This window comes from Ranitomeya imitator, chromosome 6 (genome assembly GCF_032444005.1).
Source record: "Ranitomeya imitator isolate aRanImi1 chromosome 6, aRanImi1.pri, whole genome shotgun sequence".
In the NCBI taxonomy this organism is placed as follows: Eukaryota; Metazoa; Chordata; class Amphibia; order Anura; family Dendrobatidae; genus Ranitomeya; species Ranitomeya imitator.
In genome coordinates, this window is record NC_091287.1 from 385,050,445 (window position 1) to 385,077,641 (window position 27,197).

The following is a 27,197-nucleotide window of genomic DNA, read 5'->3' on the forward strand; positions in this document are numbered from 1 at the left end:
GGACCTTGAAATGCTTCTTACAAAGCCACTCCTTCGTTGCCCTGGCAGTGTGCTTTGGATCATTGTCATTTTGAAAGACCCAGCCACGTTTCATCTTCAATGCCCTTGCTGATGGAAGGAGGTTTGCACTCAAAATCTCACGATACATGGCCCCATTCATTCTTTCATGTACCCGGATCAGTCGTCCTGGCCCCTTTGCAGAGAAACAGCCCCAAAGCATGATGTTTCCACCACCATGCTTTACAGTAGGTATGGTGTTTGATGGATGCAACTCAGTATTCTTTTTCCTCCAAACACGACAAGTTGTGTTTCTACCAAACAGTTCCAGTTTGGTTTCATCAGACCATAGGACATTCTCCCAAAACTCCTCTGGATCATCCAAATGCTCTCTAGCAAACTTCAGACGGGCCCAGACATGTACTGGCTTAAGCAGTGGGACACGTCTGGCACTGCAGGATCTGAGTCCATGGTGGCGTAGTGTGTTACTTATGGTAGGCCTTGTTACATTGGTCCCAGCTCTCTGCAGTTCATTCACTAGGTCCCCCCGCGTGGTTCTGGGATTTTTGCTCACCGTTCTTGTGATCATTCTGACCCCACGGGGTGGGATTTTGCGTGGAGCCCCAGATCGAGGGAGATTATCAGTGGTCTTGTATGTCTTCCATTTTCTAATTATTGCTCCCACTGTTGATTTCTTCACTCCAAGCTGGTTGGCTATTGCAGATTCAGTCTTCCCAGCCTGGTGCAGGGCTACAATTTTGTTTCTGGTGTCCTTTGACAGCTCTTTGGTCTTCACCATAGTGGAGTTTGGAGTCAGACTGTTTGAGGGTGTGCACAGGTGTCTTTTTATACTGATAACAAGTTTAAACAGGTGCTATTACTACAGGTAATGAGTGGAGGAAAGAGGAGACTCTTAAAGAAGAAGTTACAGGTCTGTGTGAGCCAGAAATCTTGATTGTTTGTTTCTGACCAAATACTTATTTTCCACCATAATATGCAAATAAAATGTTAAAAAAACAGACAATGTGATTCTCTGGATTTTTTTTTCTCAGTTTGTCTCCCATAGTTGAGGTCTACCTATGATGTAAATTACAGATGCCTCTCATCTTTTTAAGTGGTGGAACTTGCACTATTGCTGACTGACTAAATACTTTTTTGCCCCACTGTAGCTCCAATGTAACTCAGCGGAATAAATACTGTTCTGTGCTGAATCTGTGGAAATTAGAAACAATCTACCTACAGCTCTGGCAAAAACTAAGAGACCACTGTAAAATGTTCAGTTTGTCTCATTTTTCTCTTTATAGGTATATTTTTAGTAAAATGTAAATTTTTCATTTATTCTATAAACTACTGACAACGTCTCCGAAGTTCCAAGCAACAAATTTTGTATTTTTGTTTCTGAAAAGGAGAAGTGGTCAAAAATAAATAAAATGGTGCTTTCAGACCTCAAATAACGCAAAGAAAACAAGAACAAGTTCATAATCATTTAGAAATAACAATACTAATGTTTTAACGCGAGAAGAGTTCAGAAATCAATATTTTGTGGAATAACCATGATTTTTAATGACAGATTTCATGCGTCTTGGCATGCTTTCCACCAGTCTTTCACACTGCTTCTGTTGCAAAAATTTAAGCAGTTCTAAATTTATTTCATGGCTTGTGACTATCCATCTTCCTCTTGATTACGTTCCAGAGGTTTTTCAATGGGGTTCAGGTCTGGAGATTGGGCTGCCCATGACAGGGTTTTGATGTGGTGGTCTCTGAATTTTTGCCAGAGCTGTATATTTTCAGCGGAATTGTTTCAGAGATACAACCAAAAATCTTCATGGACGTTTTTAGGTGCACTTAAAAGCATTGCAAAAACTCAATTTTCATACATGAGATGTGAAATGCCATCCGATTTGAAAGGGATTTCATTACAATCTGTGCTATGACTGGTGTTTATGGTGATAGAGAACTTCCTGATTCGTAAAAGTTTAAATTTAATTTGCAAATAATTGTTATTTTTTTTTCTAAAGGAATCAGTACACACAAGCTCAGTTACTACCCAGACCATGGACAAAACTTCAGAACAACTCTCCGAAGTATTTAAGGACACAGACAGACTTCAATTGAGAGTGAGTACGGTAACTGTTGTCTTTCCAAAACTTAGCTTACAAATTTCAGTGACATGTATCTTATTAGTTCTCAGTTGATGGCATTTTATTATTGTTTTCCTCAGATTATTCTTAAAGTATAAAAAATGAATTTAACACGGATCAGAACCTTAGAGGGTTTTGCTTTTCTTTTTGTTTTAGAAATATTACAATGTTATGTCGCGTAACACAAAGCTTTTAGATTATGGACTTTACCAATTCTTCCCCATCTCTCTTATGTTTTTTCTTTTTCAAAGATGACTCAGGTAGTAGAACATGGATACAACGTGCAGAATTCCACAGTCGGCAGTCTGAACAAGAGCAAAGAGCTGATGGGATTTATTGAAACAATGCAAACAACTGTTAAAGGTAACAAATAACAGAATTTTATGTACCGTAGTTATCCGCTACTTATCCAATCACTGTGTGTGATACTATTAGGAGCCTTGCGGGCAATAAACCTAGAGATTTGCCACTGGTAATATCATTGATGGCCAAATTTCAAATTTCTCCATTTTATGAAGCATTTTTTCCCTTGCACAAAACAAGGAGGTTAAAATGGGGATCTTCTTTAACATATTTCAGCCTCTGTTGTCAAAAATGCAAGAAATACATACCCTTGTAGTTACTTCGCGCATTGATGAAATCCATGCACAACACTCAAAAGAACTTCTGTTGTTAATTTAATCAATTAATAAATTAACTATTTGATCACCTCAGGTGTTTCGGACCTCTGTGTTCAGAGTGAAATTTCCCCTTTTGGATAGCTGTTTTCTGAATTCTGAAGGCTCCCATACACATTACATTAGTATCGAGTAAACCCTTTGATATCGTCCATTTCGGAGAACAGTTTAATAAGGGGCCAATTCATTGTTGTGGTAAATGTTCATTGGGCATGTATCATGTCGGACTGCCATCTACATTGTTCTCTTCATTCAGCCGACAGCCATCTTAGCCAGCTCTCCCATACACAGGAGCACTCATTTGGTGGCGTGCTCTTGTGTTCTCTATGAGAAAGTAATTTTTGTCTGACAGCCATCTAATATGTATGGCCAGCTTTTGTCTATTTCCGAATACTTCAACGCCCAATTTCCCAGTACCCCTGAGGATGCCAGCTGCAGAGCAAAACTTGTTGTGAGGGGTCATTGATAGCTCATTTTAAAGTGTTCACAGACGCTCAGTAAAAAAAAAGGGCTTAAAAGAGTGCAGACAATTTCAGTTATTCCACCCAATATTTGTTCTTTATTAATAAAATGAACTTTGATTTCAGGTTAAGCACATATTATAATAGTACGGATTATAACTGAATGCAGAGACAACTGTGCCCTTTGATCTGAAAATTGTAAAGTTCAAATGTTGAAACAAGTTTTTGATTAATAGAATTGAGACACTCAATTAATAGTGATGGGGGAAAGAGTATTGGTTTTCCCCATAGCACATCAGTAAACAATACATCACATCATATATATTTATCAAGTGATCTAATGGGACCAGGCCATTAGAATAGTGTAATTTACTGTATGTAATAGGGTATTCTATCGGAATAGTGTAATCACACGTACCCAGAGAAGACACACATTGCATCTTCTCTGCATGTCCCTGAGACCCCTGCGCAGGGAATCTGTGCTCGGTGTTCATGATTTTGTGTGACGGTAAGCTGAGTATTTCCTTTTCATGTCAGAGTATAGGATTAGGCTGACAAAACGGAAACGTCATCTAACAGGTATCACAACAGGAGCTCAATCTGTCATCAAACTTAGTATGAAAAGCAAGATGTTTTGGGGGCTATGCTATTAGCCATTAATTTATGTACAGTGGCCAAAAGGGTTAAATGCAATGTATATCACAAGAGATGTTAGGTTGTATATGATAATACCTAAATGCAACTTTACTTTTTTTTGGGGACTTTTTTCAGTTCTTATAGAAGTAGCAAAAAGCTTGAATGAGACAATCGGCAGTGATATCCAGCTGTCTGACCGTGCTCTGCGTGAATATCAAGAGGATGTTTCTTCTAAGCTTGAATCAATGAGCATAAATGGCTTCAATGATCATTACCAAAATGCTACCAAAAATCTTAAGTAAGTGCTCTTATGTCCACTGTATAATCACACAGAAAGCACATTTATCCCAATCAGCTTGAAAGCATCTCTGAAAAGTGTGAATAACTTCGTGTTTATCCCTGTTTTATATAAGAATCTTCAGAGACTGATTTTAAAAAAATAGTCTGGTCCAAAGATGACCTACTGTGACATATAATACATTTGTCCTCATTAATTGTCTATAGCCCGATTGCCCCAGCCAGTGTAGAGGCCTAAGTAGACCTTTCAGGTTGCTAAAAGCTATAAATGGTTGTCCTTTCTATGAGGATGGATCTCAACTATTTCTTTCCACCTTATGACCATTCATTTAGGTTTTAATGGATCTGCCCAGCCTTTGATTACATGAAGCCTTGCAGTGGTGTAACTTGAAGCTTGTGGACCTCAATGACAAATCTTTAGCTCCAACTATCACAGTTCTTGCCACCTCCCCCTACTGGACTCCAGGGTTCAGGTGTGACTGCAATCCCTGCACTCACAGTACACAGTAGTTATGTCCCTGAAAAGTTGGAGACTGTTGCCCCAATATGCCCATTGGATGTTTTTGTGCATAATTCAAAGATAGCAAAGTAGTTGGTCACATATTCTTTTTATGACTGAAGTGCTGGACACCTATTATTAATTAAATAGGATTTACTACTTGTTTTATTTTATGTCCAACAGAGACTGTGAAGATGTATTGTCCAGAGTGCAGAATGAGTATGACAAGCCACATAAGGACTTGCTGAAATTGAAGAGGAGCCTCGAGAACACCCTAGAACAACACAATAAAAGATTACTATCAGCAAAAGACTTCATCCAGGAATCTGCTTCAAACACCAATCATACTAAGAATCTGCTGATTCCGATTGAGAACAATCTTAATGATTTTAATGTAAGTTATTTAATTTTTATCTATAAGTTTTGCTATTACTCAATTAAATATGTTAGCTCAAGTCGTCTCATGAGCAGCTCACAGCTCTGCAACCTCCATACTTTCTGGTCACTAATGGAGTGAATGACAATTTTTATCCAAATCATCCTGCTTCTACAAATTAATGTTTCTACACATATCCTCATAAGAATACTAGAGGAAAAAGATGTAATATTGCAAAATAAATTTATTAAAGTGAACAACATTTCTTAATAAATCATTTAAAAATTACTAGTAGAAATTCAAGCATAGGAGAACAACAAAGGAAAACACTGACTCTAGAGTTTGAAAAGCACTATGTTTTATACAGGTGTGTTGGACCTGATATTAGGTAAGAATACCTTAAAAAATTATTTTGAAAAATCGGTGCAGAAAAAAGGTATACATGGGTCTCAGAAAAAAGCTGCTACATGTCATAGTCAAAGTGCAAGTGCGTAGTAAAAATGATAATGACCTATGTAGAAATGATAATATATTGTTTAGCATATCCCTATTTAATACATGATAATATAAAATAGAGTTCTGGATCAAAGAGGTATATATATATATATATATATATATATATACTAATAAATTAATCAATAAATAAATTAGTAAATCACATGAAATAAACAAGAGGGAGAGGTGTATCCCTAAACCCTCTGTATAAGGTACTTACAAAGTGACTTGTGGTTTATCTTTAGTGTGTCATGTTGTTCTCCTAGGCTTGAATTTTTACCAGTCATTTTTAAATGATTTATTAATAAAAGTTATACATTTTAATTAATATATTTTGCAATATTACATTTTTTTCCTGTATCATTCTTATGAGGATATGTGTAGAAATATCATATGGCAATGTATTGCGCTACTTCAGTAAAAGATTGTGTTAAAAAAAAGTTCTACACATTAATGGTCTGTCAGTGTTTGTCTACACTGTTATTCTGTGGATACAGCTGTGGCAAAAATTAAGAGACCACTGCAAAATGTTTAGTTTGATTTTTCTCTTTATAGGTATATTTTTGAGTAAAATGTAAATTGTTCATTTATTCTATAAATTTCTGACAATATGTCTCCGAAGTTCCAAGCAAAAAATTTTGTATTTTTTTTCTGAAAAGGGAGGAATGGTCAAAATAAAAAAAAACCAGTGCTTTTAGGCCTCAAATAATGCAAAGAAAGCAAGTTCATACTCATTTAGAAACAACAATACTAATGTTTTAACTCAGGAAGAGTTCAGAAATCAATATTTTGTGGAATAACCATAATCTTTAAGCACAGCTTTCATGCGTCTTGACATGCTTTCCACCAGTCTTTCACACTACTTCTGGTGCAAAATTTTAAGCAGTTCTTCTTTGTTTGATGGCTTGTGACTATTCATCATCCTCTTGATTACATTCCAGAGGTTTTCAATGGGGTTCAGGTCTGGAGATTGGGCTGCCCATGACAGGGTTTTGATGTGGTGGTCTCTTAATTTTTGCCAGAGCTGTATATGCAAGTATAGTGATAACAGTGCATTTGAACAATCACACAGCTCTGGAAATTGAGAATCGTGACTAGGAGCGCTGCTCTGGAAGCTGCCAATAGTGAGGGATGGTGATTTTACAGAATTAATTAAATCATCGTGATCAGAAGCTGAGAGTGAGGGGAAGAGAGTGATCAGCTAACTCCTGCCTAGGAATCTATTGCCCGGATAAAGCTGTCTGGGATGTTAGGAGTTAACTCCTCCACTAGCTCTTACAGAAGGAAAAGAACAGCAGATAAAAAAAAGCCAATTACAAACCTGCTTGTTTTCATGAGAAAACTTAGGAATAATTAGGAATAAATGTGATAGTGTAATTTCCGTCCCCAGAAAAAGAAGCTTACTCTTCAGGAGAACAAGAATCGTTCTGTGATGCTGATTGAAGAAGGACTTGGTCTGGTCGATGAGGCAGTTCTTCTTGCAGAAGACACCATAAATGCAACATCTGTATGTATCACATTAGAATTCTTTAGATCTGTGTGTTAAGGTCATGTCATAGATGTCCTTATATTTGTGTTGCTACAATCATTTATGTATAACATGCATCCAATTATGACATGTATTATGTCAGGTTTTGGAGATGCACCAGGAGGAGTTAATTATGTGGAATACCAAGCTAAGACACCATGTGGATGAACTTGTGATGGAAATGTCGAAAAGAGATGCCCTTGATTTAGTCTATCAAGCTGAAGACTATGCAACTGGTTTACAAAGCAAAGCTGATTCTCTAAACAGGTAGTTCTAGATATGTATGGAGATATATTGGAAAAAAAATGAAATCTCAGAGCTTGGGACCTGGCACTACACAGTACTCTTTAAATCAGGAAGCCTAAGATAATTGTACTTAACTTAAAAATCTGCAAAAGAGTTGAGGAAAGAATCTATGAATGGTTTTACTATGGGCACTAGATAGGTAATTGCCACAATGTCCAAAAACACTATTGTAAAGCACAAAGCATAAATCCTTAGTAAAAAAAAAAGGTATAGCAAGTCAGTTCATTGTGAAACAAATAACTAATATTCAGTGATGTGTAATATAATGTTTTGGAGAATGGCAGATATGCATTTCTGGACAGAGCGGTGGAACATGTTGGCCCTTTATAATCAAAATGCAATAATTAAAATAACATCCAATATAAAAATATATGTAAGTAGAATCATAAATTGATAATTGTCACTTTTAAATTATTTACAGAGAGTCTTTTACAAACTAATAAGTGAGGTTATGATAGATCTGGACAGCAATGGTGTCATCAGGTGTAAAACATTGTTCTTATGTTAGCATAATACATATGAAATAAATATAGAAAAATAAAGAAATCTAGAAAAAATTATGTAAAAACAGAAACTGACAAAAGAATCCCAGAAACTGACAGAATTGTGCCTTTTATTAGTATTATGAACTTCATGTCCACATTGAGAAACACAAAAACGCCCAAAATATTACTGAAAATAAATAATTGTTATATGAAAAAAATGTCAGTCTACTACATTGTGGTTTTCTGTGTGTAATTAATCATTTTATATATTTCTTTATTCTGTTACACTTTGATTCTTCATGTGTCAATGGTTTCTACTGTAGATCATAATTCTCCTGTTTATACCAAATTCCCGTGTTCTAGCTCTCTTTCAGATGTGAGAAATAATTCGTTAAATGCCACAAATGCTGTGCAGGCTCATTCAGGTATCAAAAGTAGGATTGAAGAGGCTGAGGCAGTGGTGGAGCAGGCCAACTTTACAGCATACGAGGCTCTGTCCATGGTAAGTACCACGTCTGGATTAGGCTTTGTTCACACCGGCGATTTTCAGTTTCTGTTCTCTACTCTCATGGTAACACAAGCCCCACTGCCAAGTAAATAAAACACACGTGACTACCAGATTAAGTTTGGAATAAAATGGCTGTGGCGTTTATTTTTGAGTTACTCAAATCAAAATTTTATTTAATCATAACCAATAAACCATTTAAAATTTCCATAAACTGAAGTAAATCACCACTAAACGTCCAAATCCACCCGGAAACCGGGCCATTTTTCCACAAAATAAACGACACGAGAAAGTGAAACAGAAAGGGAGGCAGGGCACTCCAAAACAGCAGATTTTATAGACAAATTTCCTCCTGCTCTTTTCCTGTCACCACCCAAAATTATCAAAAAAGAGCGGGAAGCCAGTCCAGGAAAAAAACAGTTAGAACCTGCTCGTGCATAGCACAGCTTACTCAAAATTTATTAACCCTTTCAAGTACCTGCAAATACATACAAAATACCATACACATTAATTACAATATGGGGCTGTGTTATCATGCGACCCCCCCTTATGTTCCACTAAGGGGAGGGCGTTCATTCTAAAAACAGAGAATTTTATCCGGTACATAAGGGATGCACACGGCACTAGAATAGCCCATTGGGATCCTTCTGGTCTCCATTATGGGGTCTAATATTTAATTGGAAAATGGAGCATTTTATGCGCAATTTTCCAGTAAAATGATGGACACCATAATGGAAACCATATCATAAACCAGACAAACAAACTTTACAGTTGGATCCTTCAGGTTTCCGCTTGCATCTGTTATGTTCAGGATCCGTCCTCTACATGAATTTTGTTTCATAGAAAGGAACAGACAAATAGAACTCAAAAAAATGCCCATGTGAACCGAGGGAACAAGTAAGGACACAAATGCAGCAAATGATTTAAAATCTTTACACTGTTCACACTTGTTAGTTTTTTCTCCCAGGCAACAGTCACCTTTTGAAGGTTAAAATAACATAACAAACTGCTGTGCGGTCAATTAAGAGAAAACATAAGATTATAGAGCAGACAAGCCTACAACCTGCAGTAACCACCGATCGACCAAACCGCTGCATGACCAGCTCTACCCTCACCTACTGTATTCTCACCCATCCCTTGTAGATTGTGAGCCTTCGCGGGCAGGGTCCTCATTCCTCCTGTACCAGTTATGACTTGTATTGTTTAAGATTATTGTACTTGTTTTTATTATGTATACCCCTCCTCACATCCTCACATGTAAAGCGCCATGGAATAAATGGCGCTATAACAATAAATAATAATAATAATAATAATAGAGCATGGTGGATCATAACGGATGTCTCATGGCTCCTGTGAAAAGAGAAATCACAATGCTAGAATGAACAATGCCATAAAGCCAAACCCTCTAAGTATGGTATACTATCGAGCACTCTTTTGAAAAGAAGGCACCCTATTTAGGAACCCCTCTTTTAGGTAGCCTTTTTAGAGCTGAATCAATTATGACGGACCACAGTGAAAGCCACCGACTTCCATAGAAAACAAGACACTTACATTTCTATGGACTCTTTGTAATGCTTTGTCTTTGGTTCATGGTGAAAATTAGGGAGTTCCTAGCAATTGGACCATGACACCTGCAGAAGAAACACCCGTTATCATAGCTGAAATTATACATTTTGTTTCTATTAACATACTTCACTTACCCAGAAAAAAAATCCAAAGGAATATCCGAATACTGAATATCAGACTGACATTGAGAAAAAAATGCAATTATGTTTAAATTCTTCTCTAAATTCTTCTCCTTCTCATATACAGCACCATGGAATTAATGGTGCTATATAAATAAATAATAATAATAATAATTAAATACAGAGACATTTATGATGTACAAATACATCCCAAAATAAAATGATGGACTTTTTTTTTCCACTGCCAAACAATTGACAGTACTTTTTCCACTGTCTGGTTCATATGACATAACTAAAAAAAAAATGTTTCTGTCACGTCTATTTTCTTTCATCTTAAAATGTTTGGAGACCAGAACGATGACTTCGTATCATGTTACAAAATGCAGGAAATGTCCATTTTCCTCTTGACAGTCGTCCCTATTCTATAGTTATATTTAGAAGTAATTAAACCTGCATTTTAGATAAGTGTTTGTATCCATTTTCTCCTTTCAGTTCTAGCCAGCGGGAAGGTAATTCATCTTTTGTAAGGAGAACAACAACCTGAATATGCCGCACTGTTTTTGTTCTTCATTTTCCATGAAAAGAACATTTTTCTAAGCATTTCACACATTATGGAGCAATTGTTTATTCTTCCTTCATGGGGATAATCCTCAAAAAAGACGTGTGAACGCCATTTTATGGTTGAAATAGCTTAGTGTCACCACAAATCGTTTGATCCCGTAAATATCTAGATGCGTTAGCAAATTCTAATTGCATGTTGTTTTCCTATAAATCCTCTGGACTGGAATTATACTAATCATTCAGCTGGTGTTATATCTTATTTGTGTTTTAATAAAATATGTATTTGGTCATTGCAAATAATGCCACTGTATGCCTATATAAGAGATGTGTATTTAGTGCAAAAAAGCGGGATAGGAAATCGTCAGGATAAAATGGGGACAACTTTACAAAAGAGTTAGTGAACATGTATTATGTATTAATGGATTATGTGTCAATAAGACAGCACCCATCTATATGCTCCTTTACTACAAGTGAACATCACAAAGGGTCAAATGACTGTTACTCTATTTATTAGTCACTGTTCCCTCTGTGTTTCTGTAGTGCGTTCCAGGGTCTCATCTAAATCCCTCTAAAACAGGATGGGATTCAGACGTACCCCATAATGTGATATAGACTGTATGGCCGGAGTCACACTAGCGTATGGCATCTGATGCGAAAGCACCGGAAGCAATATGCTAATAACCCAACGGCTCCTGTTCGGCTACGGGTGTGAGCCGAGTGTCATGCTCCTATCCTCTCGCACAGAGTGGATCAGAGCACAGCTGCAAAGAAGGCAAAGAAATTGATTTCTCCATCTCTGCCTGCGTCGGCATACATCGCACCACACTCAGATGATATCCAAGTGATGTGCATTATGTCACTTGTACCCATAGATTTATATATAGCGAGACAAGACTTGGCCGAATCTCTCTGCCAATCGCAGCATGCCGATTTGGCATGAGAAAATAATGACAGATGTGAGCTGCCCCATAGAGTAACACTGGGCCAAGTGCTATGCAATGTTTTTTACCGTATTATATGGTAATTGACTCCGGCCTAACGATAAAAATTTGTTCAAATGATCTCTATTTGTGTTTTTTTTATAACATGCCCATTTGTCATACAGGCAGAAAAACATAACCTGAACAAGGGAGTTAGACTAAAATAGGCCAAAGTAAAGTAACTCTTGCTCTGTGCATGAGAAGAATGGTCAGGTTATAACACCATATGGGAAATAGGATCTGTCACTGGTCCTCTCTCTTTTATACAAATTATAAAAAAAATTGGTTTAAATTTTATTTTGGAAAAATTTGAAAAAAAGACTGATAAACCACAAGCAGTAAAATAACATCCCTCTGCAAATTAGAAATATTTCTGCACTTGAGAGCTAGTATATCATTTCTCTCTTAAAGTTTGAAGAAAACTAGGATAACTGGGAATGTGTAATATGAAGATGATTACTATTGGAATGTTCTTTAAAGAATCAAGGTATTTTTTGTGTTTTTCCTATGCAGTACTAAGTTTTGACAAAAAAAAATTTTGTTACTTTCCAAAAGGTATCTGGACCTGTGGGATCAATAAGTTCTGCATCCAGAATTGCCCTAAATTTCAGCTCCAAACTTCTGGATGAATCAAAAAATTTAAGTAGAAACACACAAGGTAATTTGTTTTCTATTATTGCGTTCTTGCTGGTGCCTGTACATCTAGACCAATGTTTCCCAAACCCTGTCCTCACGGCCCCCAACACATCATGTTTTCTGGATTTCTATAGTATTGCACTATAAACTGTACTAATTCTTATCAGCTGGAATTGTAAATGTTTTGTGCATTGGATTCATTTTATATAGTGATAGTAGGAGCATATAAGTAGTAGACTTGTATGCATGTTGTCAGCAGTACCCCACATACTTTACCACTGTCTCTTTTAACTGTCCAGTGCTAATTTGTCACAAAAGACTCATTAACAGTGGTTAATAAACGCTCTTGACCTAACACCCCCGGTGGCTTCTTTAAGTATGTCATCAACCAGCCTAGGTAAGAGCAGGCCCACTTTTGCTACCTGATTGCATCTTTGACATTGTTCTATGTAGACAAGGAATGTGTTGGCAAATATCTGCCACTTATATGAGGTCCAAACCATTTTAATAATGATTGTTAGTCCCCATCTAGTTTGCACTGACGCCTTCTAAAAGACCTATCAAATAGCGCTGTACTTTCAACAAACTTTTCAAGAATCTATTTAATATAAGGCGAATATAAGAAACTTTGTGATATATCTTATTCGAGAAATCAGTTTCCCTCCCCATTTATCAATCACTTCTCCCCCTTGCTTCATGAGCTTGTTACCCACTTTGAAAAAAAACTGCTGAAATCCATCCTCAGACATGACTGACTGCTGGTTCACTCACTGTGGAATCATGTGACACAGTCCATTATACTCTATTGAGAGTGGAGAAGGAAGGATGAAGGAGGAGCAGGGAGAGGAAACAAGCAGAGACAACCATAGAAAGATAATGTTGAAATTTCTAATGAGTCTTTTACCTCACTCCGAGCTTATGTTGCTGTCAGTTGTCTCTGTGAGCTAAAAATGAGCAGGATTACCTCTGTGTACTATGGGAAATATAACAGCAGCTAGTCTCTTCCCTTCAGCTCCCTGTGGATTGCAAATTAGAGCTTTAGCAAGCAGAGGGAAAAAAATGGTGAAAATGCAGGATATAAGTCATATCTAGTGTCATTCCTCACCTTTGCATACTGGACTACTTATTCTGAAAAAAGTTAATTGATTAAAAGCAAAGCCACAAAAAGAGGAATTAAAACCCCCCCTTAAAATTCAAGAATTGACACAGACAAAACAAATGGCAATAGTATTTACCTGCCCAGATCTCAAAACGAATGCAGCAAACCCATATAATAAAAATGGCGGCAACACAAGTGCAAAATACTGATGAGAACCGCTCACAACTTACCAATTCATGGAGGGGGTGATATTGCTTGTCAGCACTATGGCATGGGGAGAAATCTGCTCATGTAAAAGAACTCTAATTGAAAACACTGTATTTTCTCTTGATTCAATTTTCTAAAGTCTACTTGTGTTATGGTTCCATTTATTGCTGTGGGTTATAAAGATTTTAAATCCCAATGATAATTTAGGTATTGAGTCATTTTCTTTTTTGTGTAGTCTTTTTCAATCTTTTTATAGGCAGAATTCTAAAGGCTGGCATCATATGTGTTTTTTTTTTCATTCCAGGCCTTGTGTTTCACTTGAAAGGTTTAAAGACAAAAGTGGATAATATACAAAAGCGTACGCATGCATTTACCGGACAGATAAACGAGCAGCTGCGAGCTCTGAGAACCCTACCGAATGGTGAGAAACATATCATTCATCCTTTTACTTGTAGCGCTGTGATAAAATAGTAATAGAAAGGCAAGTCTCCACGGACTGCAGACAGAGCAGAGAACATAGCCTCATTTATATCATGAAATGGACTTTTATCCTGGAGAGCCGTGCAGATATTCAGGTTCACCGTTTCCTTTCTGAAAGCCTTATGTAAAAGTGTAGAAAATGACTAATATATTCAAATAATAATAGTGTACACACCTACCAAAGTAAACAGAGCTTTGTCTAGTTTGGTGAAGATAGGCAAGTAGGAGAGCGTGCACTCTCCATCATTTTTATAACAATACTCTAATTTTTTTTTGCCTATCTGAATTTCACTTCCAGTTTGCCTGGAAGTTATTTTATTGAAAACAGTAGGTATAATAAAAAATGTAGTGATTATCATTGTGTACATTAAAAGAAAAAGAATTGTTTTGGGAAGATCACTTGTTCCAAATGTTTTTCAGCCTTTAGTGATAATTGCTTCAGTCATAGTGGTTGATTCACTCTAATTTGAAAGAAAAATGCATACATTAAATATTTTAAGAAATATCTGCAATGCTCAGCTATCTCAGGTACTCCTGTTAACATGGCCAATGCTCGATTCAGAATGGACACTTTTTAGAGCTCATATATCTGGATCAGTGGGGGTCCCACGTTTGGGACCCTAAGAGAACGGCAAGTTATGAATAGATGAAAACTTGATAAGATGGGTGAATCTGTAACTTAAAAGTGTATTTGAGGCCTAAACGTATTATAGAAAAAGATCAATAGGAAAAAAAAGAAAAAATAAGGTCTGCACACCTTTGTATTAAATTAATGTAGAGGTGCACAAATAATCTCCTGTATGTGGTCAATATAAACATATATGGAGCGCCCCAAGGGCTAGGGGTTACTCGGAGCCGAGTCCTTCGGTTCTCAGCGGGGATGTCACGGTAGCTGACCCGGTCCGTGGCCCTCGGGAGGTCTGTTGATGGTATTGGGGAAAGGTCTTTAAAGGGATAGTGTTCGTGACGCCACCTGTGGTATTCGGTCAGGGTGACCGACGCTGCTTAGGGGTCTGCTGGGGTGATGTTATTGCAGCTAGATGGTATACCTTCCCACAGGTGAAGTATGTCCCCAGGGCTTCCCAGTGTGTAGATGGTGAATGGTGGATGATGTGAGGCACAGTGAATAATGAGGACACAAGGTTGCAGTCTCTTTACCTTTACTGAAGGCTTCAGCATCTACAGTCCAGGGTAGGGACCACAGGGCAGGCAGAGTCCGGCCGGTCTGAAGGCAAATCTAGAGTCCCCTTATCCAGGTGGTATTCAATAGCCTTCCTCTAGCACCTGGGCGTTGTAGTACCTCCCTGCTGAGCAACTCGGTAAGGTCCTCACAACTATTGTAGATGTTAAGTCTCTTCTCTCTGTCCCCCTTACGGATAGGATAGGACAAACCCGTATGACTGATGGTCTGAGGCTTTTTACAGGGACCCTAGAGACGCCCCGGCCCCCACAAGTTGCCACCCTGACTCCTGGGTAAATAGTCGGGCAGCCGACGTGGAATCAACTGTCCTGCCAGTCTCTGAAGTAAAGCATAGAATCCTTACTTCCTCGGTGCTCTGGCTACCGGTAGTGCACTTCATAAGGAGGCAGCCTGCTTCTAGCTGGTCTCCCTCTGATGTTCCTCTCCTTTTGCTATGACTTTGTTGCTCACTCACTGCAAGACAATTCCTTTCGTGTCCTTTCTTAGGATGCTGCCGCATGGGATGCAGGCGCAGCTCCATGTACCTTCTCCTTCCACAGGCCACAGTCTGGAGCTGGCTGGAACCCACTCCAACCAGCCTCTGCCAAACTGGGGTGAAGGCCAGACAGCTTCTGCCTCACTTCCTAACCAACCCACCAGTTTTACCTAAGTGTGAGGAGTGCCCTAGTAGATAGAAGCATGGCTCCCCCTGGCGGACTGGAATGTGAAGTGTGTTATGTGGTTGTGATACCTGGACAGAAGATCTCCTTCATTGCATTCAGACGTAGCATCACTCCCCCTGGTGGAAGAATAACATTACTGCAACGACCAGGACTCTGGGGCGCTGCATATACATACAATGTGATTAATGAGTACATGAACTCAGCTACTGCTGTAAACGAGCCTAAAAATATAATAGGAATGATATTATAGTAGGCTCTTGTAATTGTAGAATGGATTCTAGTGCAATGAAATAAAATACCTACTGGAAATAAATTCAGTACATACGTCTAGGACTGGTGAATGAGCAGGAGGTCAGAGGACCATTCTGACGATCCCCTTTGAAAAGCATTGAGACCTTTATCTTCCAGCTGGAGGTCTATTTGACTACTTAGCACTGGCATTTGTAGGAGTGTAGTAATGACAACGCTATGACATTTATTACCCTTCTAACATCCGGAGATATATAAAAAAAGCATAATATATACATTTACACAGTGTTATTTTTTAATACAGATAGATGTGATTACTATGTTCAAGAAATGTAATGGAGCTGAAAAAATGCTTACATACTCAAAAAGGAGACAATTATCAAATCTCATGCTTTGCACTGAGGAAGGGAAATATCCAGAAACATGTGTCTGCAGATTGAGATTCTGGTTTGACATTTATCCTAAGTCATATGGCAAGGATCATTAAAGGGACAATATTGACATTTAAGATCGCTACTCCCAATAGGTGGCACTAGAGTTCAAGTCCTCTTCCTCTCTGAAGAGGCAATTTGCATATTTGACCATTTTAAAGACACTTTTTATTCTTGTACTTGTCAGATACAAGCTCTAAACTGCAGGATGCTAAGGAGCTAGCTCTTTCTGCCAATGCCTCTGCAGCGAGCACCTTGAGCCATATAACGAACTTCAGCCAGAAGCTGACAAATGCAAGTTCAATATTGTCAAGGGTTAATGACACATTGCAGAAAACAAAGGAACTTCTCATCCATTCGTCTAAAACAGGTATGGAGTTTACTATGTTACACAAATATTGGTATTGTCAATATCTAATATAATTTAGTAGTAATTGAGTATTATTTTGTATTATTTATTTAGTATTGAGCACCAAATCTTGGCACATTTTTCTCTTCTAAAGGCTATGTGCAAACACATAAGTAGATTCTGTTTTGTTATTTATAGGAGTCTGGTCACATTAGGGTCATGGCTTTTCTTTATTACAGACACCAGATCTGTACAGTGATCGCTTAAAGGTACCGTCACACATAACGATATCATTAACGATATCGTTGCTTTTTGTGACGTAGCAACTATATCGTTAAGGAAATCGTTATGTGTGACAGCGACCAATGATCAGGCCCCTGCTGAGAGATCGTTGGTCACTGAGGAAAGTCCAGAACTTTATTTCGTCGCTGGATATCCCGCTGACATCGCTGGATCGGCGTGTGTGACGCCGATCCAGCGATGTCTTCACTGGTAACCAGGGTAAACATCGGGTTACTAAGCGCAGGGCCGCGCTTAGTAACCCGATGTTTACCCTGGTTACCAGCGTAAACGTTAAAAAAACAAACACTACATACTTACCTTCAGCTGTCTGTCCCCGGCGCTCTGCTTCTCTGCACTCCTCCTGCATCCTGTGTCAGCGCCGGCCAGCAGGAAAGCACAGCGGTGACGTCACCGCTCTGCTTTCCGGCTGACCGGCGCTGACAGTGCAGAGGAAAGCAGAGCGCCGGAGGACAGACAGCTGAAGGTAAGTATGTAGTGTTTGTTTTTTTAACGTTTACGCTGGTAACCAGGGTAAACATCGGGTTAGTAAGCGCGGCCCTGCGCTTAGTAACCCGATGTTTACCCTGGTTACCGGGGACCTCGGGATCGTTGGTCGCTGGAGAGCTGTCTGTGTGACAGCTCTCCAGCGGCCAAACAGCGATGCTGCAGCGATCGACATCGTTGTCGGTATCGCTGCAGTGTCGCTTAGTGTGACGGTACCCTAACACCATTGACCTAAATTAGAGCCCATGTAAGTATCTATCCCTCAGCATTGATGGACAATGCAATCATTTGCTGTGTTGTGTAATTTTGTGTTTTTTTTATTGTATAGCTGTAACAGCTGAGAGCAGGATAAAGGAAGTGGAGAAACAAGCTAACATTTTACTGGATAGATTAAAACCTTTCAAATTGCTTGAAGAAAATCTGAGCCGGAATCTGTCAGAAATAAAAGAGCTGATCAATCAGGCAAGGAAACAAGCTGCATCGGTAAGTGAGATCCAGGCCATTACTTTACTATTAACCCAGCTATTGTTCTGCATTTACAGTAATTGTGAGATGGAACTGGATACACATTGTACATGGTAGAAAAACCCTGGCTGTATTATAGCATTTACCATAATTCAGCCAAGGATAGATTGCTTTATCTCAATGCAAAATATTAAATACAAATCACATTGTGAAATCGACTTATTAATTTATCTTCCAATGAGGAGGATGCATACAATTCAACCTGTTAAGTGCCTCATTTGGTACTTAACCCCTTACCGGCATCGGACGTACTATACCGTCCGATGCCGGCTCCCCTGCTTTGATGCAGGGCTCCGCGGTGAGCCCGCACCAAAGCCGGGACATGTCAGCTGTTTTGAACAGCTGACATGTGCCCGTAATAGGCGCGGGCAGAATCGCGATCTGCCCGCACCTATTAACTAGTTAAATGCCGCTGTCAAACGCAGACAGCGGCATTTAACTACCGCTTCCGGCCGGGCGGCCGGAAATGACGTCATCGCCGACCCCCGTCACATGTCCGGGGGTCGGCGATGCGTCTCCATTGTAGCCATAGAGGTCCTTGAGACCTCTATGGTTACTGATTGCCCGTCGCTGTGAGCGCCACCCTGTGGTCGGCGCTCACAGCACACGTGCAATTCTGCTACATAGCAGCGATCAGCAGATCGCTGCTATGTAGCAGAGCCGATCGTGCTGTGCCTGCTTCTAGCCTCCCATGGAGGCTATTGAAGCATGGCAAAAGTTAAAAAAAAAAGTTTAAAAAATGTGAAAAAAATAAAAAAAACATAAAAGTTTAAATCACCCCCCTTTCGCCCCAATCAAAATAAATCAATAAAAAAAATATCAAATCTACGCATATTTGGTATCGCTGCGCTCAGAATTGCCCGATCTATCAAATAAAAAAAAGTATTAACCTGATCGCTAAACAGCGTAGCGGGAAAAAAACTCGAAACGCCAGAATTACGTTTTTTTGGTCGCCGCGACATTGCATTAAAATGCAATAACGGGCGATCAAAAGAACGTATCTGCACCGAAATGCTATCATTAAAAACGTCATCTCGGCACACAAAAAATAAGCCCTCAACCGACCCCAGATCACGAAAAATGGAGACGCTACGAGTATCGGAAAATGGCGCAATTTTTTTTTTTTTTTTTTTTAGCAAAGTTTGGAATTTTTTTTCACCACTTAGATAAAAAATAACCTAGTCATGTTTGGTGTCTATGAACTCGTAATGACCTGGAGAATCATAATGGCAGGTCATTTTTAGCATTTAGTGAACCTAGCAAAAAAGCCAAACAAAAAACCAATGTGGGATTGCACTTTTTTTGCAATTTCACCGCACTTGGAATTTTTTTCCCGTTTTCTAGTACACGACATGCTAAAACCAATGATGTCGTTCAAAAGTACAACTCGTCCCGCAAAAAATAAGCCCTCACATGGCCAAATTGACGGAAAAATAAAAAAGTTATGGCTCTGGGAAGGAGGGGAGCGAAAAACGAACACGGAAAAACGAAAAATCCCCTGGTCATGAAGGGGTTAAAGAGTGATCATCATTTTCATTTTTATTTAATAAATTAATAGTACACCTGAAAATAAGCAGCTTTTCAGTATATCTAATCTCCTACTGGATTGATCTTTTACTCTCAATTCACGGATAAAATCTTTAACCCTTTTCTGGCATCAGACGTAATAATCCGTCCATGTGACCGGTGCCTAATTGACCAGTGACAGATTATTACATCTAGGCAATTGGACGGGCACACAGGCTGTGCACGTGCGATTGCCACCGGGTGTCAGCTGATTCAGACAGCTGACACTCGGGACTAACTTCCAGGAGCGGTCACACACCACTCCCGGCACCTTAACCAACTAAATGCTGCTATCAAATGCAATTGCAGCATTTCAGGAGCCGGCTGAGGGATGATAGCCCCTCTGCGTTTGGATCCGAGACCGCGCGGCATGATGCGGGGTCCCAATCGTTCCCAACAGTCATCCCCCAGAATAATATGTACCCCACAGTGTGATAGGTGACCAGTGTAATGTTTCCCTCAGCCAGCCTCTAGTACAATATATACCTCATAGTGTGATAGATAAGAAAAATAAAGGAAAACTTGTACTCACCTAATCGAGGCTCTCTGTACACTGAAGCCTTTGTCTCCTCTTCTATGATGTGCAGCAGTGGGCTCTGGATGGCGCAATAATGTCCCCTGCATGTGCCATCCCCTTCTATGCGCAGGCCGGAAGTGACCTGCGGTCTGATGGAGTCACCGGTGTATTTGATTACAGATGCTTTGCTCCTGTACTGAGTGGTGCTCACAGTAATTGCATTCATGTGTGATAGACGCTAACACAATGGAGTGCACGAAGGGAGTGACAGCCGGGGCGCAGACAAAGAGGGGTGAGCAGTGTCAGTGACTGACACTGCTCCCTTATGTGCCTGCACCCCAGCCGTCACTGGCAAGCATTCAGCAGTGTCAGATGGTATTTTTCCCCCAAAATGCTCCTCCTTTGGGGAGGCAGGAGGTAGCGCCCTCGTCCCAGCCCTGATAAACGTTATACATAACATTTGTACATATTGTATGCTACTATCCATCTGTAGAATTTGATAGATCGCATGTGTTTATCAGCTGCTAACTTTGATTTATGGTTATGTTTTATAGATAAAAGTTGCTGTTTCTGCAGACAGAGATTGTGTCCGCTCCTACCACCCCGAAATCCGCTCTGCAAATTTCAATACTCTTACACTAAATGTCAAAACTAATGAACCTGACAATCTTCTCTTTTACTTGGGCAGTAACACTAAGGTGAGTCTACAACTAAAATGTAATAAATATGTTTTATGGCACCGTATCAACAATGGATGAATGCATAATACTCCAAGGCCTCCTGGTTTACTGGGTTATGCCATTAAGCAGATTTTTTATATGAAATATTGTTTTACATGTTGTATCCCACCAAATCGTTATGCTTTTAAATTTGAGTCTTTTTGTCATATTTGCATATTTTTTAGATTGTTGTATGTGCTTGAATATATAAAGAACATATGTATCTGTATTGGTGTATATATATATATATATATATATATATATATATATATATTGTGAGGCAGTGACCGGTGTCATATGCGAGGGTCGCTATGTATCCCCCAGGATGTGCTTAGAAGCATATTAGATCCGCTGGAGTGCCCTGTGCTCACAGCAGGTTGCCTGTGAGACACAGGGAAGAATAAAAGTGAGTGTGAACTGGGTCAAATTATTTGTCCCAGAAATTATTCAGGAAAACCTGGTATGGGCTTTTATTTTGAAACGGACTGCAGGAAGGTAGTGGGGCCGGTCTGTTTCCTCCAGCCCAGATCTTATAGTGGCCCATGGCCATAGAATCTGGAGGATAGAAAAAAAAAACCTGCAAGAGAGTTTGGGTGTGTCAGTCTGGTCTGGGAGTCAGACCTAGCAGGAGGCTTATGAGGAGCTCCTTCCGTGTGGAGCAACACGGGTCAGGCAGAGCCTAAAAGCCTGACACCCCAGCGTACACAGTGGTGTAATACGTCCACGGCAACGGATTGTGGACTGTCTTTACTTTTCCCGGCTGCATACTGAAGGACTTGTTGCTTATGTTTTTGGTTTGTGAGTATGCTACAAAATAAACAAGACTTTATTTGAACTTTATATGGGTCACTGCCTATTCACTGCACAGCAAGGACATCGCTGCATCACATATGGTTGGAGAATGCGGAGCAGTGTGAATTAAGGCATACCCCAACGCCATTTGCATGGCTGTTATTAAGCCTGCTACATTGCAACTCAGGCCTACAGACAAAATGGAGGAGATCCTGAGGCAGCTGGTCCTCACACAGCAACAACAGCAACAAACTAATAACCTGTTCCTGCAGCAAATTACAGCCCTGCGTGAGGCACCTCCAGCACCGACCCCGGAACGTCGCGATGCCCGAGACAAGGTCCGCTCTGCTTTGAGGAAATTGAGTCCGGAAGATGACGTGGAAGCTTTCCTCACCGTCTATGAGCGCACGGCAGAGCGGGAGAATCTGCCAGCAGCACAGTGGGCTGAAGTTGTGGCTCCGTTCTGGAGGGGTGATGCGCTAAAGGCCTACTTTGACCTCAGTCGGGAGGATGCCCAGGACTATTCCAAGATAAAAGGTGAGATCCTTGCCCGACTGGGGGTTAATACTTATGTGAGAGCTCAACGGGTGTTTTCTTGGACTTTTGTGGAAGCCCAGCCTGCCCGGTCTCAGATTTTTGACTTATTGCAGCTTGTGAAACGGTGGCTCCAACCTGAGACTTTAACCACAAGTCAGATAGTGGAGAGGGTGGTGGTCGACCGACTGGTGAGGGCTCTGCCAGCAGCCATACAGCGTTGGGTGGGTCAAGGAGACCCAGGTACCCTAGACCAGGTTGTAGGTCTGATAGAGCGATATAAGGCCACCCAGGACTTTATACGGGACACTGCTCCACTTCGGCTGTCACGTAAGGCTCCGCCAGCTCAGGAGTCTGAGAAAAGTCCACGACCCTCCACTGGGACAAAACCAGACCGAGTCCGTGCTGAGGGGTTGTCTCGGAAAGAGAGTGACCACAGACCTGTGTCCCCTAAACTGGCTCCAAGGTTACCTCGTGCCACAGTCATTACGTGTTGGCGGTGCCAAGAACCTGGGCATGTGGTTGCTAATTGCTTCCTAACAACGGAACCCATGGACTGCGGGTATACCCGCCGCGTGTCTATGTATGCCCAGCCAGTCTGCATTGCCACTACAGACCCTGCCAGTACCGAACCTCAGCTGCGCAGAGTGCTCGTTAACGGGTACCAGACAGATGCTCTCTTGGACTCGGGGAGCTTGGTGACCCTGGTACACGGGTCCCTGGTTGCTGGGGACAGTCCTAATGGACGAAAGGTGGGGGTAGTGTGCATACATGGGGACCTCCGAGAGTACCCGACTGCGGAGGTCACGTTCTCCACTCCATGTGGAGAGATAAAACATGTGGTGGGAGTGGTAAAGACTCTTCCATATGGGACTGTGATGGGTGGAGACTTGCCGTTGTTCTGGTCCCTCTGGGAAACCAGAGTTAACCCTCTCAGGGTAAAAAGCATTCCGTGTGCAGAACCCGAAGATCCAGAGTCAGGGACACCTGCCATAGGGGTCGCCACGATAGGGACAGTGTGTAATCCCGATAGGTTTCCCCTAGAGGTGTTGGCAGGAGAAGTGGAAGAGAATCCACCAATTCCTGAGCTGGAGGTGTCACCTGGTAAGTTTGGGACTGCCCAGCTCCAGGATCCCACTCTGACCCGGGCAAGGGAAAGAGTAATCGAGGTGAATGGGGTGGCACAACAACCTGGTGCAGAAAAGGAGTTTCACCGGATGATGGTTAACCAGGAGTTACTGTACAGGGTTGATAAAATCCGGGATGAGGTGGTGGAACAACTGGTAGTGCCCCAACCCTATCGTCGGGCGGTGCTCGACATGGCTCACACTCACATGTTGGGGGGGCACTTGGGGGCCAAAAAGACGTTAGAGCGCATATTACAGAGGTTTTTTTGGCCTGGTGTCCACGCTGAGGTTACAAAGTACTGTGACACATGTCCTGAGTGTCAACTAACCTCACCCACCACGAACTACCGGAGTCCATTAGTGCCTCTGCCCATCATAGAAGTACCGTTTGAGTGGATAGCGATGGATCTGGTGGGACCGATAATAAAATCCGCCCGGGGCCACCAGCACATATTAGTAGTCGCAGTGGTTAGCACAGCAGCCTTGCAGCGCTGCAAACTCTTTGCAGATGTTGTCCAAGGTGGGATTAGAACCCAGGACGGGTTCTAATCCCACCTTGGACAACATCTGCAAAGAGTTTGTATGTTCTCTCCGTGTTTGCGTGGGTTTCCTCCGGGCACTCCGGTTTCCTCCCACATTCCAAAGACATACTGATAGGGAATTTAGATTGTGAGCCCCATCGGGGACAGCGATGATAATGTGTGCAAACTGTAAAGCGCTGCGTAATATGTTAGCGCTATATAAAAATAAAGATTATTATTATTAGTAGTCGTAGACTACACTACCCGGTATCCAGAGGTGATACCGCTCCGGCACACTTTGGCTAAACTAATAGCCCGTGAACTGTTTGCCATGTTTTGTCGCCTTGGGCTTCCCAAGGAGATCCTTACAGATCAGGGTACCCCTTTTATGTCTAAAGTGACGAGGGAGCTATGTAAATTGCTCCAAATTAAACAGTTGCGTATGTCAGTGTACCATCCACAAACCGACGGGTTGGTCGAGAGGTTTAACAAGACCCTCAAGGCCATGCTTAAAAAGGTGGTCGCCAAGGATGGGAAGAATTGGGATATGTTATTGCCATATTTAATGTTCGCCATACGCGAGGTACCGCATGCGTCCACGGGATTCTCCCCATTTGAGCTATTGTATGGCAGGCACCCGAGGGGACTGCTGGATGTAGCCAAAGAGACGTGGGAACAGGAGCCCACTCCACATAAGAGTGCATTGAATATGTGGCAAGTATGCAGGATCGGATTGCTGATGTGCAACCCATAGTAAAAGAGCATCTGTTGGATGCCCAGGCCGCTCAGAGCCGTACCTATAATAAAAGGGCCACGGTCAGGTCCTTTAAAGAAGGAGACCGGGTGTTGGTACTAGTACCCACCCCAGAGAGTAAACTCATGGCCAAGTGGCAAGGGCCTACTGAAAATGTAGGCCCCTTAAAAAATAGTGAGGAAAGAATGGTTGTAGATGACGAGGAAAAAGCTAACATATTAAACACCTTCTTCTCCATGGTATTCACGGTGGAAAATGAAATGCTAGGTGAAATCCCAAGAAACAATGAAAACCCTATATTAAGGGTCACCAATCTAACCCAAGAAGAGGTGCGAAACCGGCTAAATAAGATTAAAATAGATAAATCTCCGGGTCCGGATGGCATACACCCACGAGTACTAAGAGAACTAAGTAATGTAATAGATAAACCATTATTTCTTATTTTTAGTGACTCTATAGCGACAGGGTCTGTTCCGCAGGACTGGCGCATAGCAAATGTGGTGCCAATATTCAAAAAGGGCTCTAAAAGTGAACCTGGAAATTATAGGCCAGTAAGTCTAACCTCTATTGTTGGTAAAATATTTGAAGGGTTTCTGAGGGATGTTATTCTGGATTATCTCAATGAGAATAACTGTTTAACTCCATATCAGCATGGGTTTATGAGAAATCGCTCCTGTCAAACCAATCTAATCAGTTTTTATGAAGAGGTAAGCTATAGGCTGGACCACGGTGAGTCATTGGACGTGGTATATCTCGATTTTTCCAAAGCGTTTGATACCGTGCCGCACAAGAGGTTGGTACACAAAATGAGAATGCTTGGTCTTGGGGAAAATGTGTGTAAATGGGTTAGTAACTGGCTTAGTGATAGAAAGCAGAGAGTGGTTATAAATGGTATAGTCTCTAACTGGGTCGCTGTGACCAGTGGGGTACCGCAGGGGTCAGTATTGGGACCTGTTCTCTTCAACATATTCATTAATGATCTGGTAGAAGGTTTACACAGTAAAATATCGATATTTGTAGATGATACAAAACTATGTAAAGCAGTTAATACAAGAGAAGATAGTATTCTGCTACAGATGGATCTGGATAAGTTGGAAACTTGGGCTGAAAGGTGGCAGATGAGGTTTAACAATGATAAATGTAAGGTTATACACATGGGAAGAGGGAATCAATATCACCATTACACACTGAATGGGAAACCACTGGGTAAATCTGACAGGGAGAAGGACTTGGGGATCCTAGTTAATGATAAACTTACCTGGAGCAGCCAGTGCCAGGCAGCAGCTGCCAAGGCAAACAGGATCATGGGGTGCATTAAAAGAGGTCTGGATACACATGATGAGAGCATTATACTGCCTCTGTACAAATCCCTAGTTAGACCGCACATGGAGTACTGTGTCCAGTTTTGGGCACCGGTGCTCAGGAAAGATATAATGGAACTAGAGAGAGTACAAAGGAGGGCAACAAAATTAATAAAGGGGATGGGAGAACTACAATACCCAGATAGATTAGCGAAATTAGGATTATTTAGTCTAGAAAAAAGACGACTGAGGGGCGATCTAATAACCATGTATAAGTATATAAGGGGACAATACAAATATCTAGCTGAGGATCTGTTTATACCAAGGAAGGTGACGGGCACAAGGGGGCATTCTTTGCGTCTGGAGGAGAGAAGGTTTTTCCACCAACATAGAAGAGGATTCTTTACTGTTAGGGCAGTGAGAATCTGGAATTGCTTGCCTGAGGAGGTGGTGATGGCGAACTCAGTCGAGGGGTTCAAGAGAGGCCTGGATGTCTTCCTGGAGCAGAACAATATTGTATCATACAATTATTAGGTTCTGTAGAAGGACGTAGATCTGGGTATTTATTATAATGGAATATAGGCTGAACTGGATGGACAAATGTCTTTTTTCGGCCTTACTAACTATGTTACTATGTTACTATGTATGTTATGAGATACGGGGGAAGGTGGGGGAAGTGAATTACAAAGTGTACCAACCCGGGAAAAGAAAACCCGAGCAGTTGTATCATGTCAACTTGCTAAAGGCTTGGAAGGACCGAGAATGTTTGGTCACAGAAGAAACTACGGTCATACAATCGGAGGTTCCTCTGGCACTCACCAAGGACACAGCCGGCTGTGAGGTAAAAGTCAATGATGCCCTCACAAAACAGCAGCGGCGGGAGGCTCGAGCTTTGGTACAGCAGAATATGGATGTGTTCTCAGAGCTGCCGGGTGAACCTCGGTGACTCAGCATGATATTGTCACTGAGCCCCAGGTAAAGGTGCGGATGAAACCGTACCGAGTGCCAGAGGCCCGAAGGCAAGCCATCGCGGCCGAGGTAAAGCAAATGCTTCAGTTGGGAGTCATTGAGGAGTCCCGAAGTGAGTGGGCTAGCCCCATTGTTCTAATACC

General features: G+C 41.1%; 1 protein-coding gene across 1 annotated transcript in view; it reads left to right on the forward strand.

Moving 5' to 3' along the window:
* LAMA1 (laminin subunit alpha 1) overlaps positions 1-27,197 on the forward strand; it is a 219,718-nt gene that overhangs the window by 153,748 nt on the left and 38,773 nt on the right. Inside the window, exons 34-45 of the mRNA XM_069731077.1 lie at positions 2,016-2,114; positions 2,390-2,501; positions 4,048-4,210; positions 4,892-5,102; positions 6,970-7,086; positions 7,211-7,374; positions 8,262-8,400; positions 12,185-12,287; positions 13,876-13,992; positions 16,782-16,964; positions 18,058-18,212; positions 20,892-21,035. Coding sequence (XP_069587178.1) covers positions 2,016-2,114; positions 2,390-2,501; positions 4,048-4,210; positions 4,892-5,102; positions 6,970-7,086; positions 7,211-7,374; positions 8,262-8,400; positions 12,185-12,287; positions 13,876-13,992; positions 16,782-16,964; positions 18,058-18,212; positions 20,892-21,035 — 1,707 coding nt within the window. The remainder of the gene's footprint in view (positions 1-2,015; positions 2,115-2,389; positions 2,502-4,047; positions 4,211-4,891; positions 5,103-6,969; positions 7,087-7,210; positions 7,375-8,261; positions 8,401-12,184; positions 12,288-13,875; positions 13,993-16,781; positions 16,965-18,057; positions 18,213-20,891; positions 21,036-27,197) is intronic.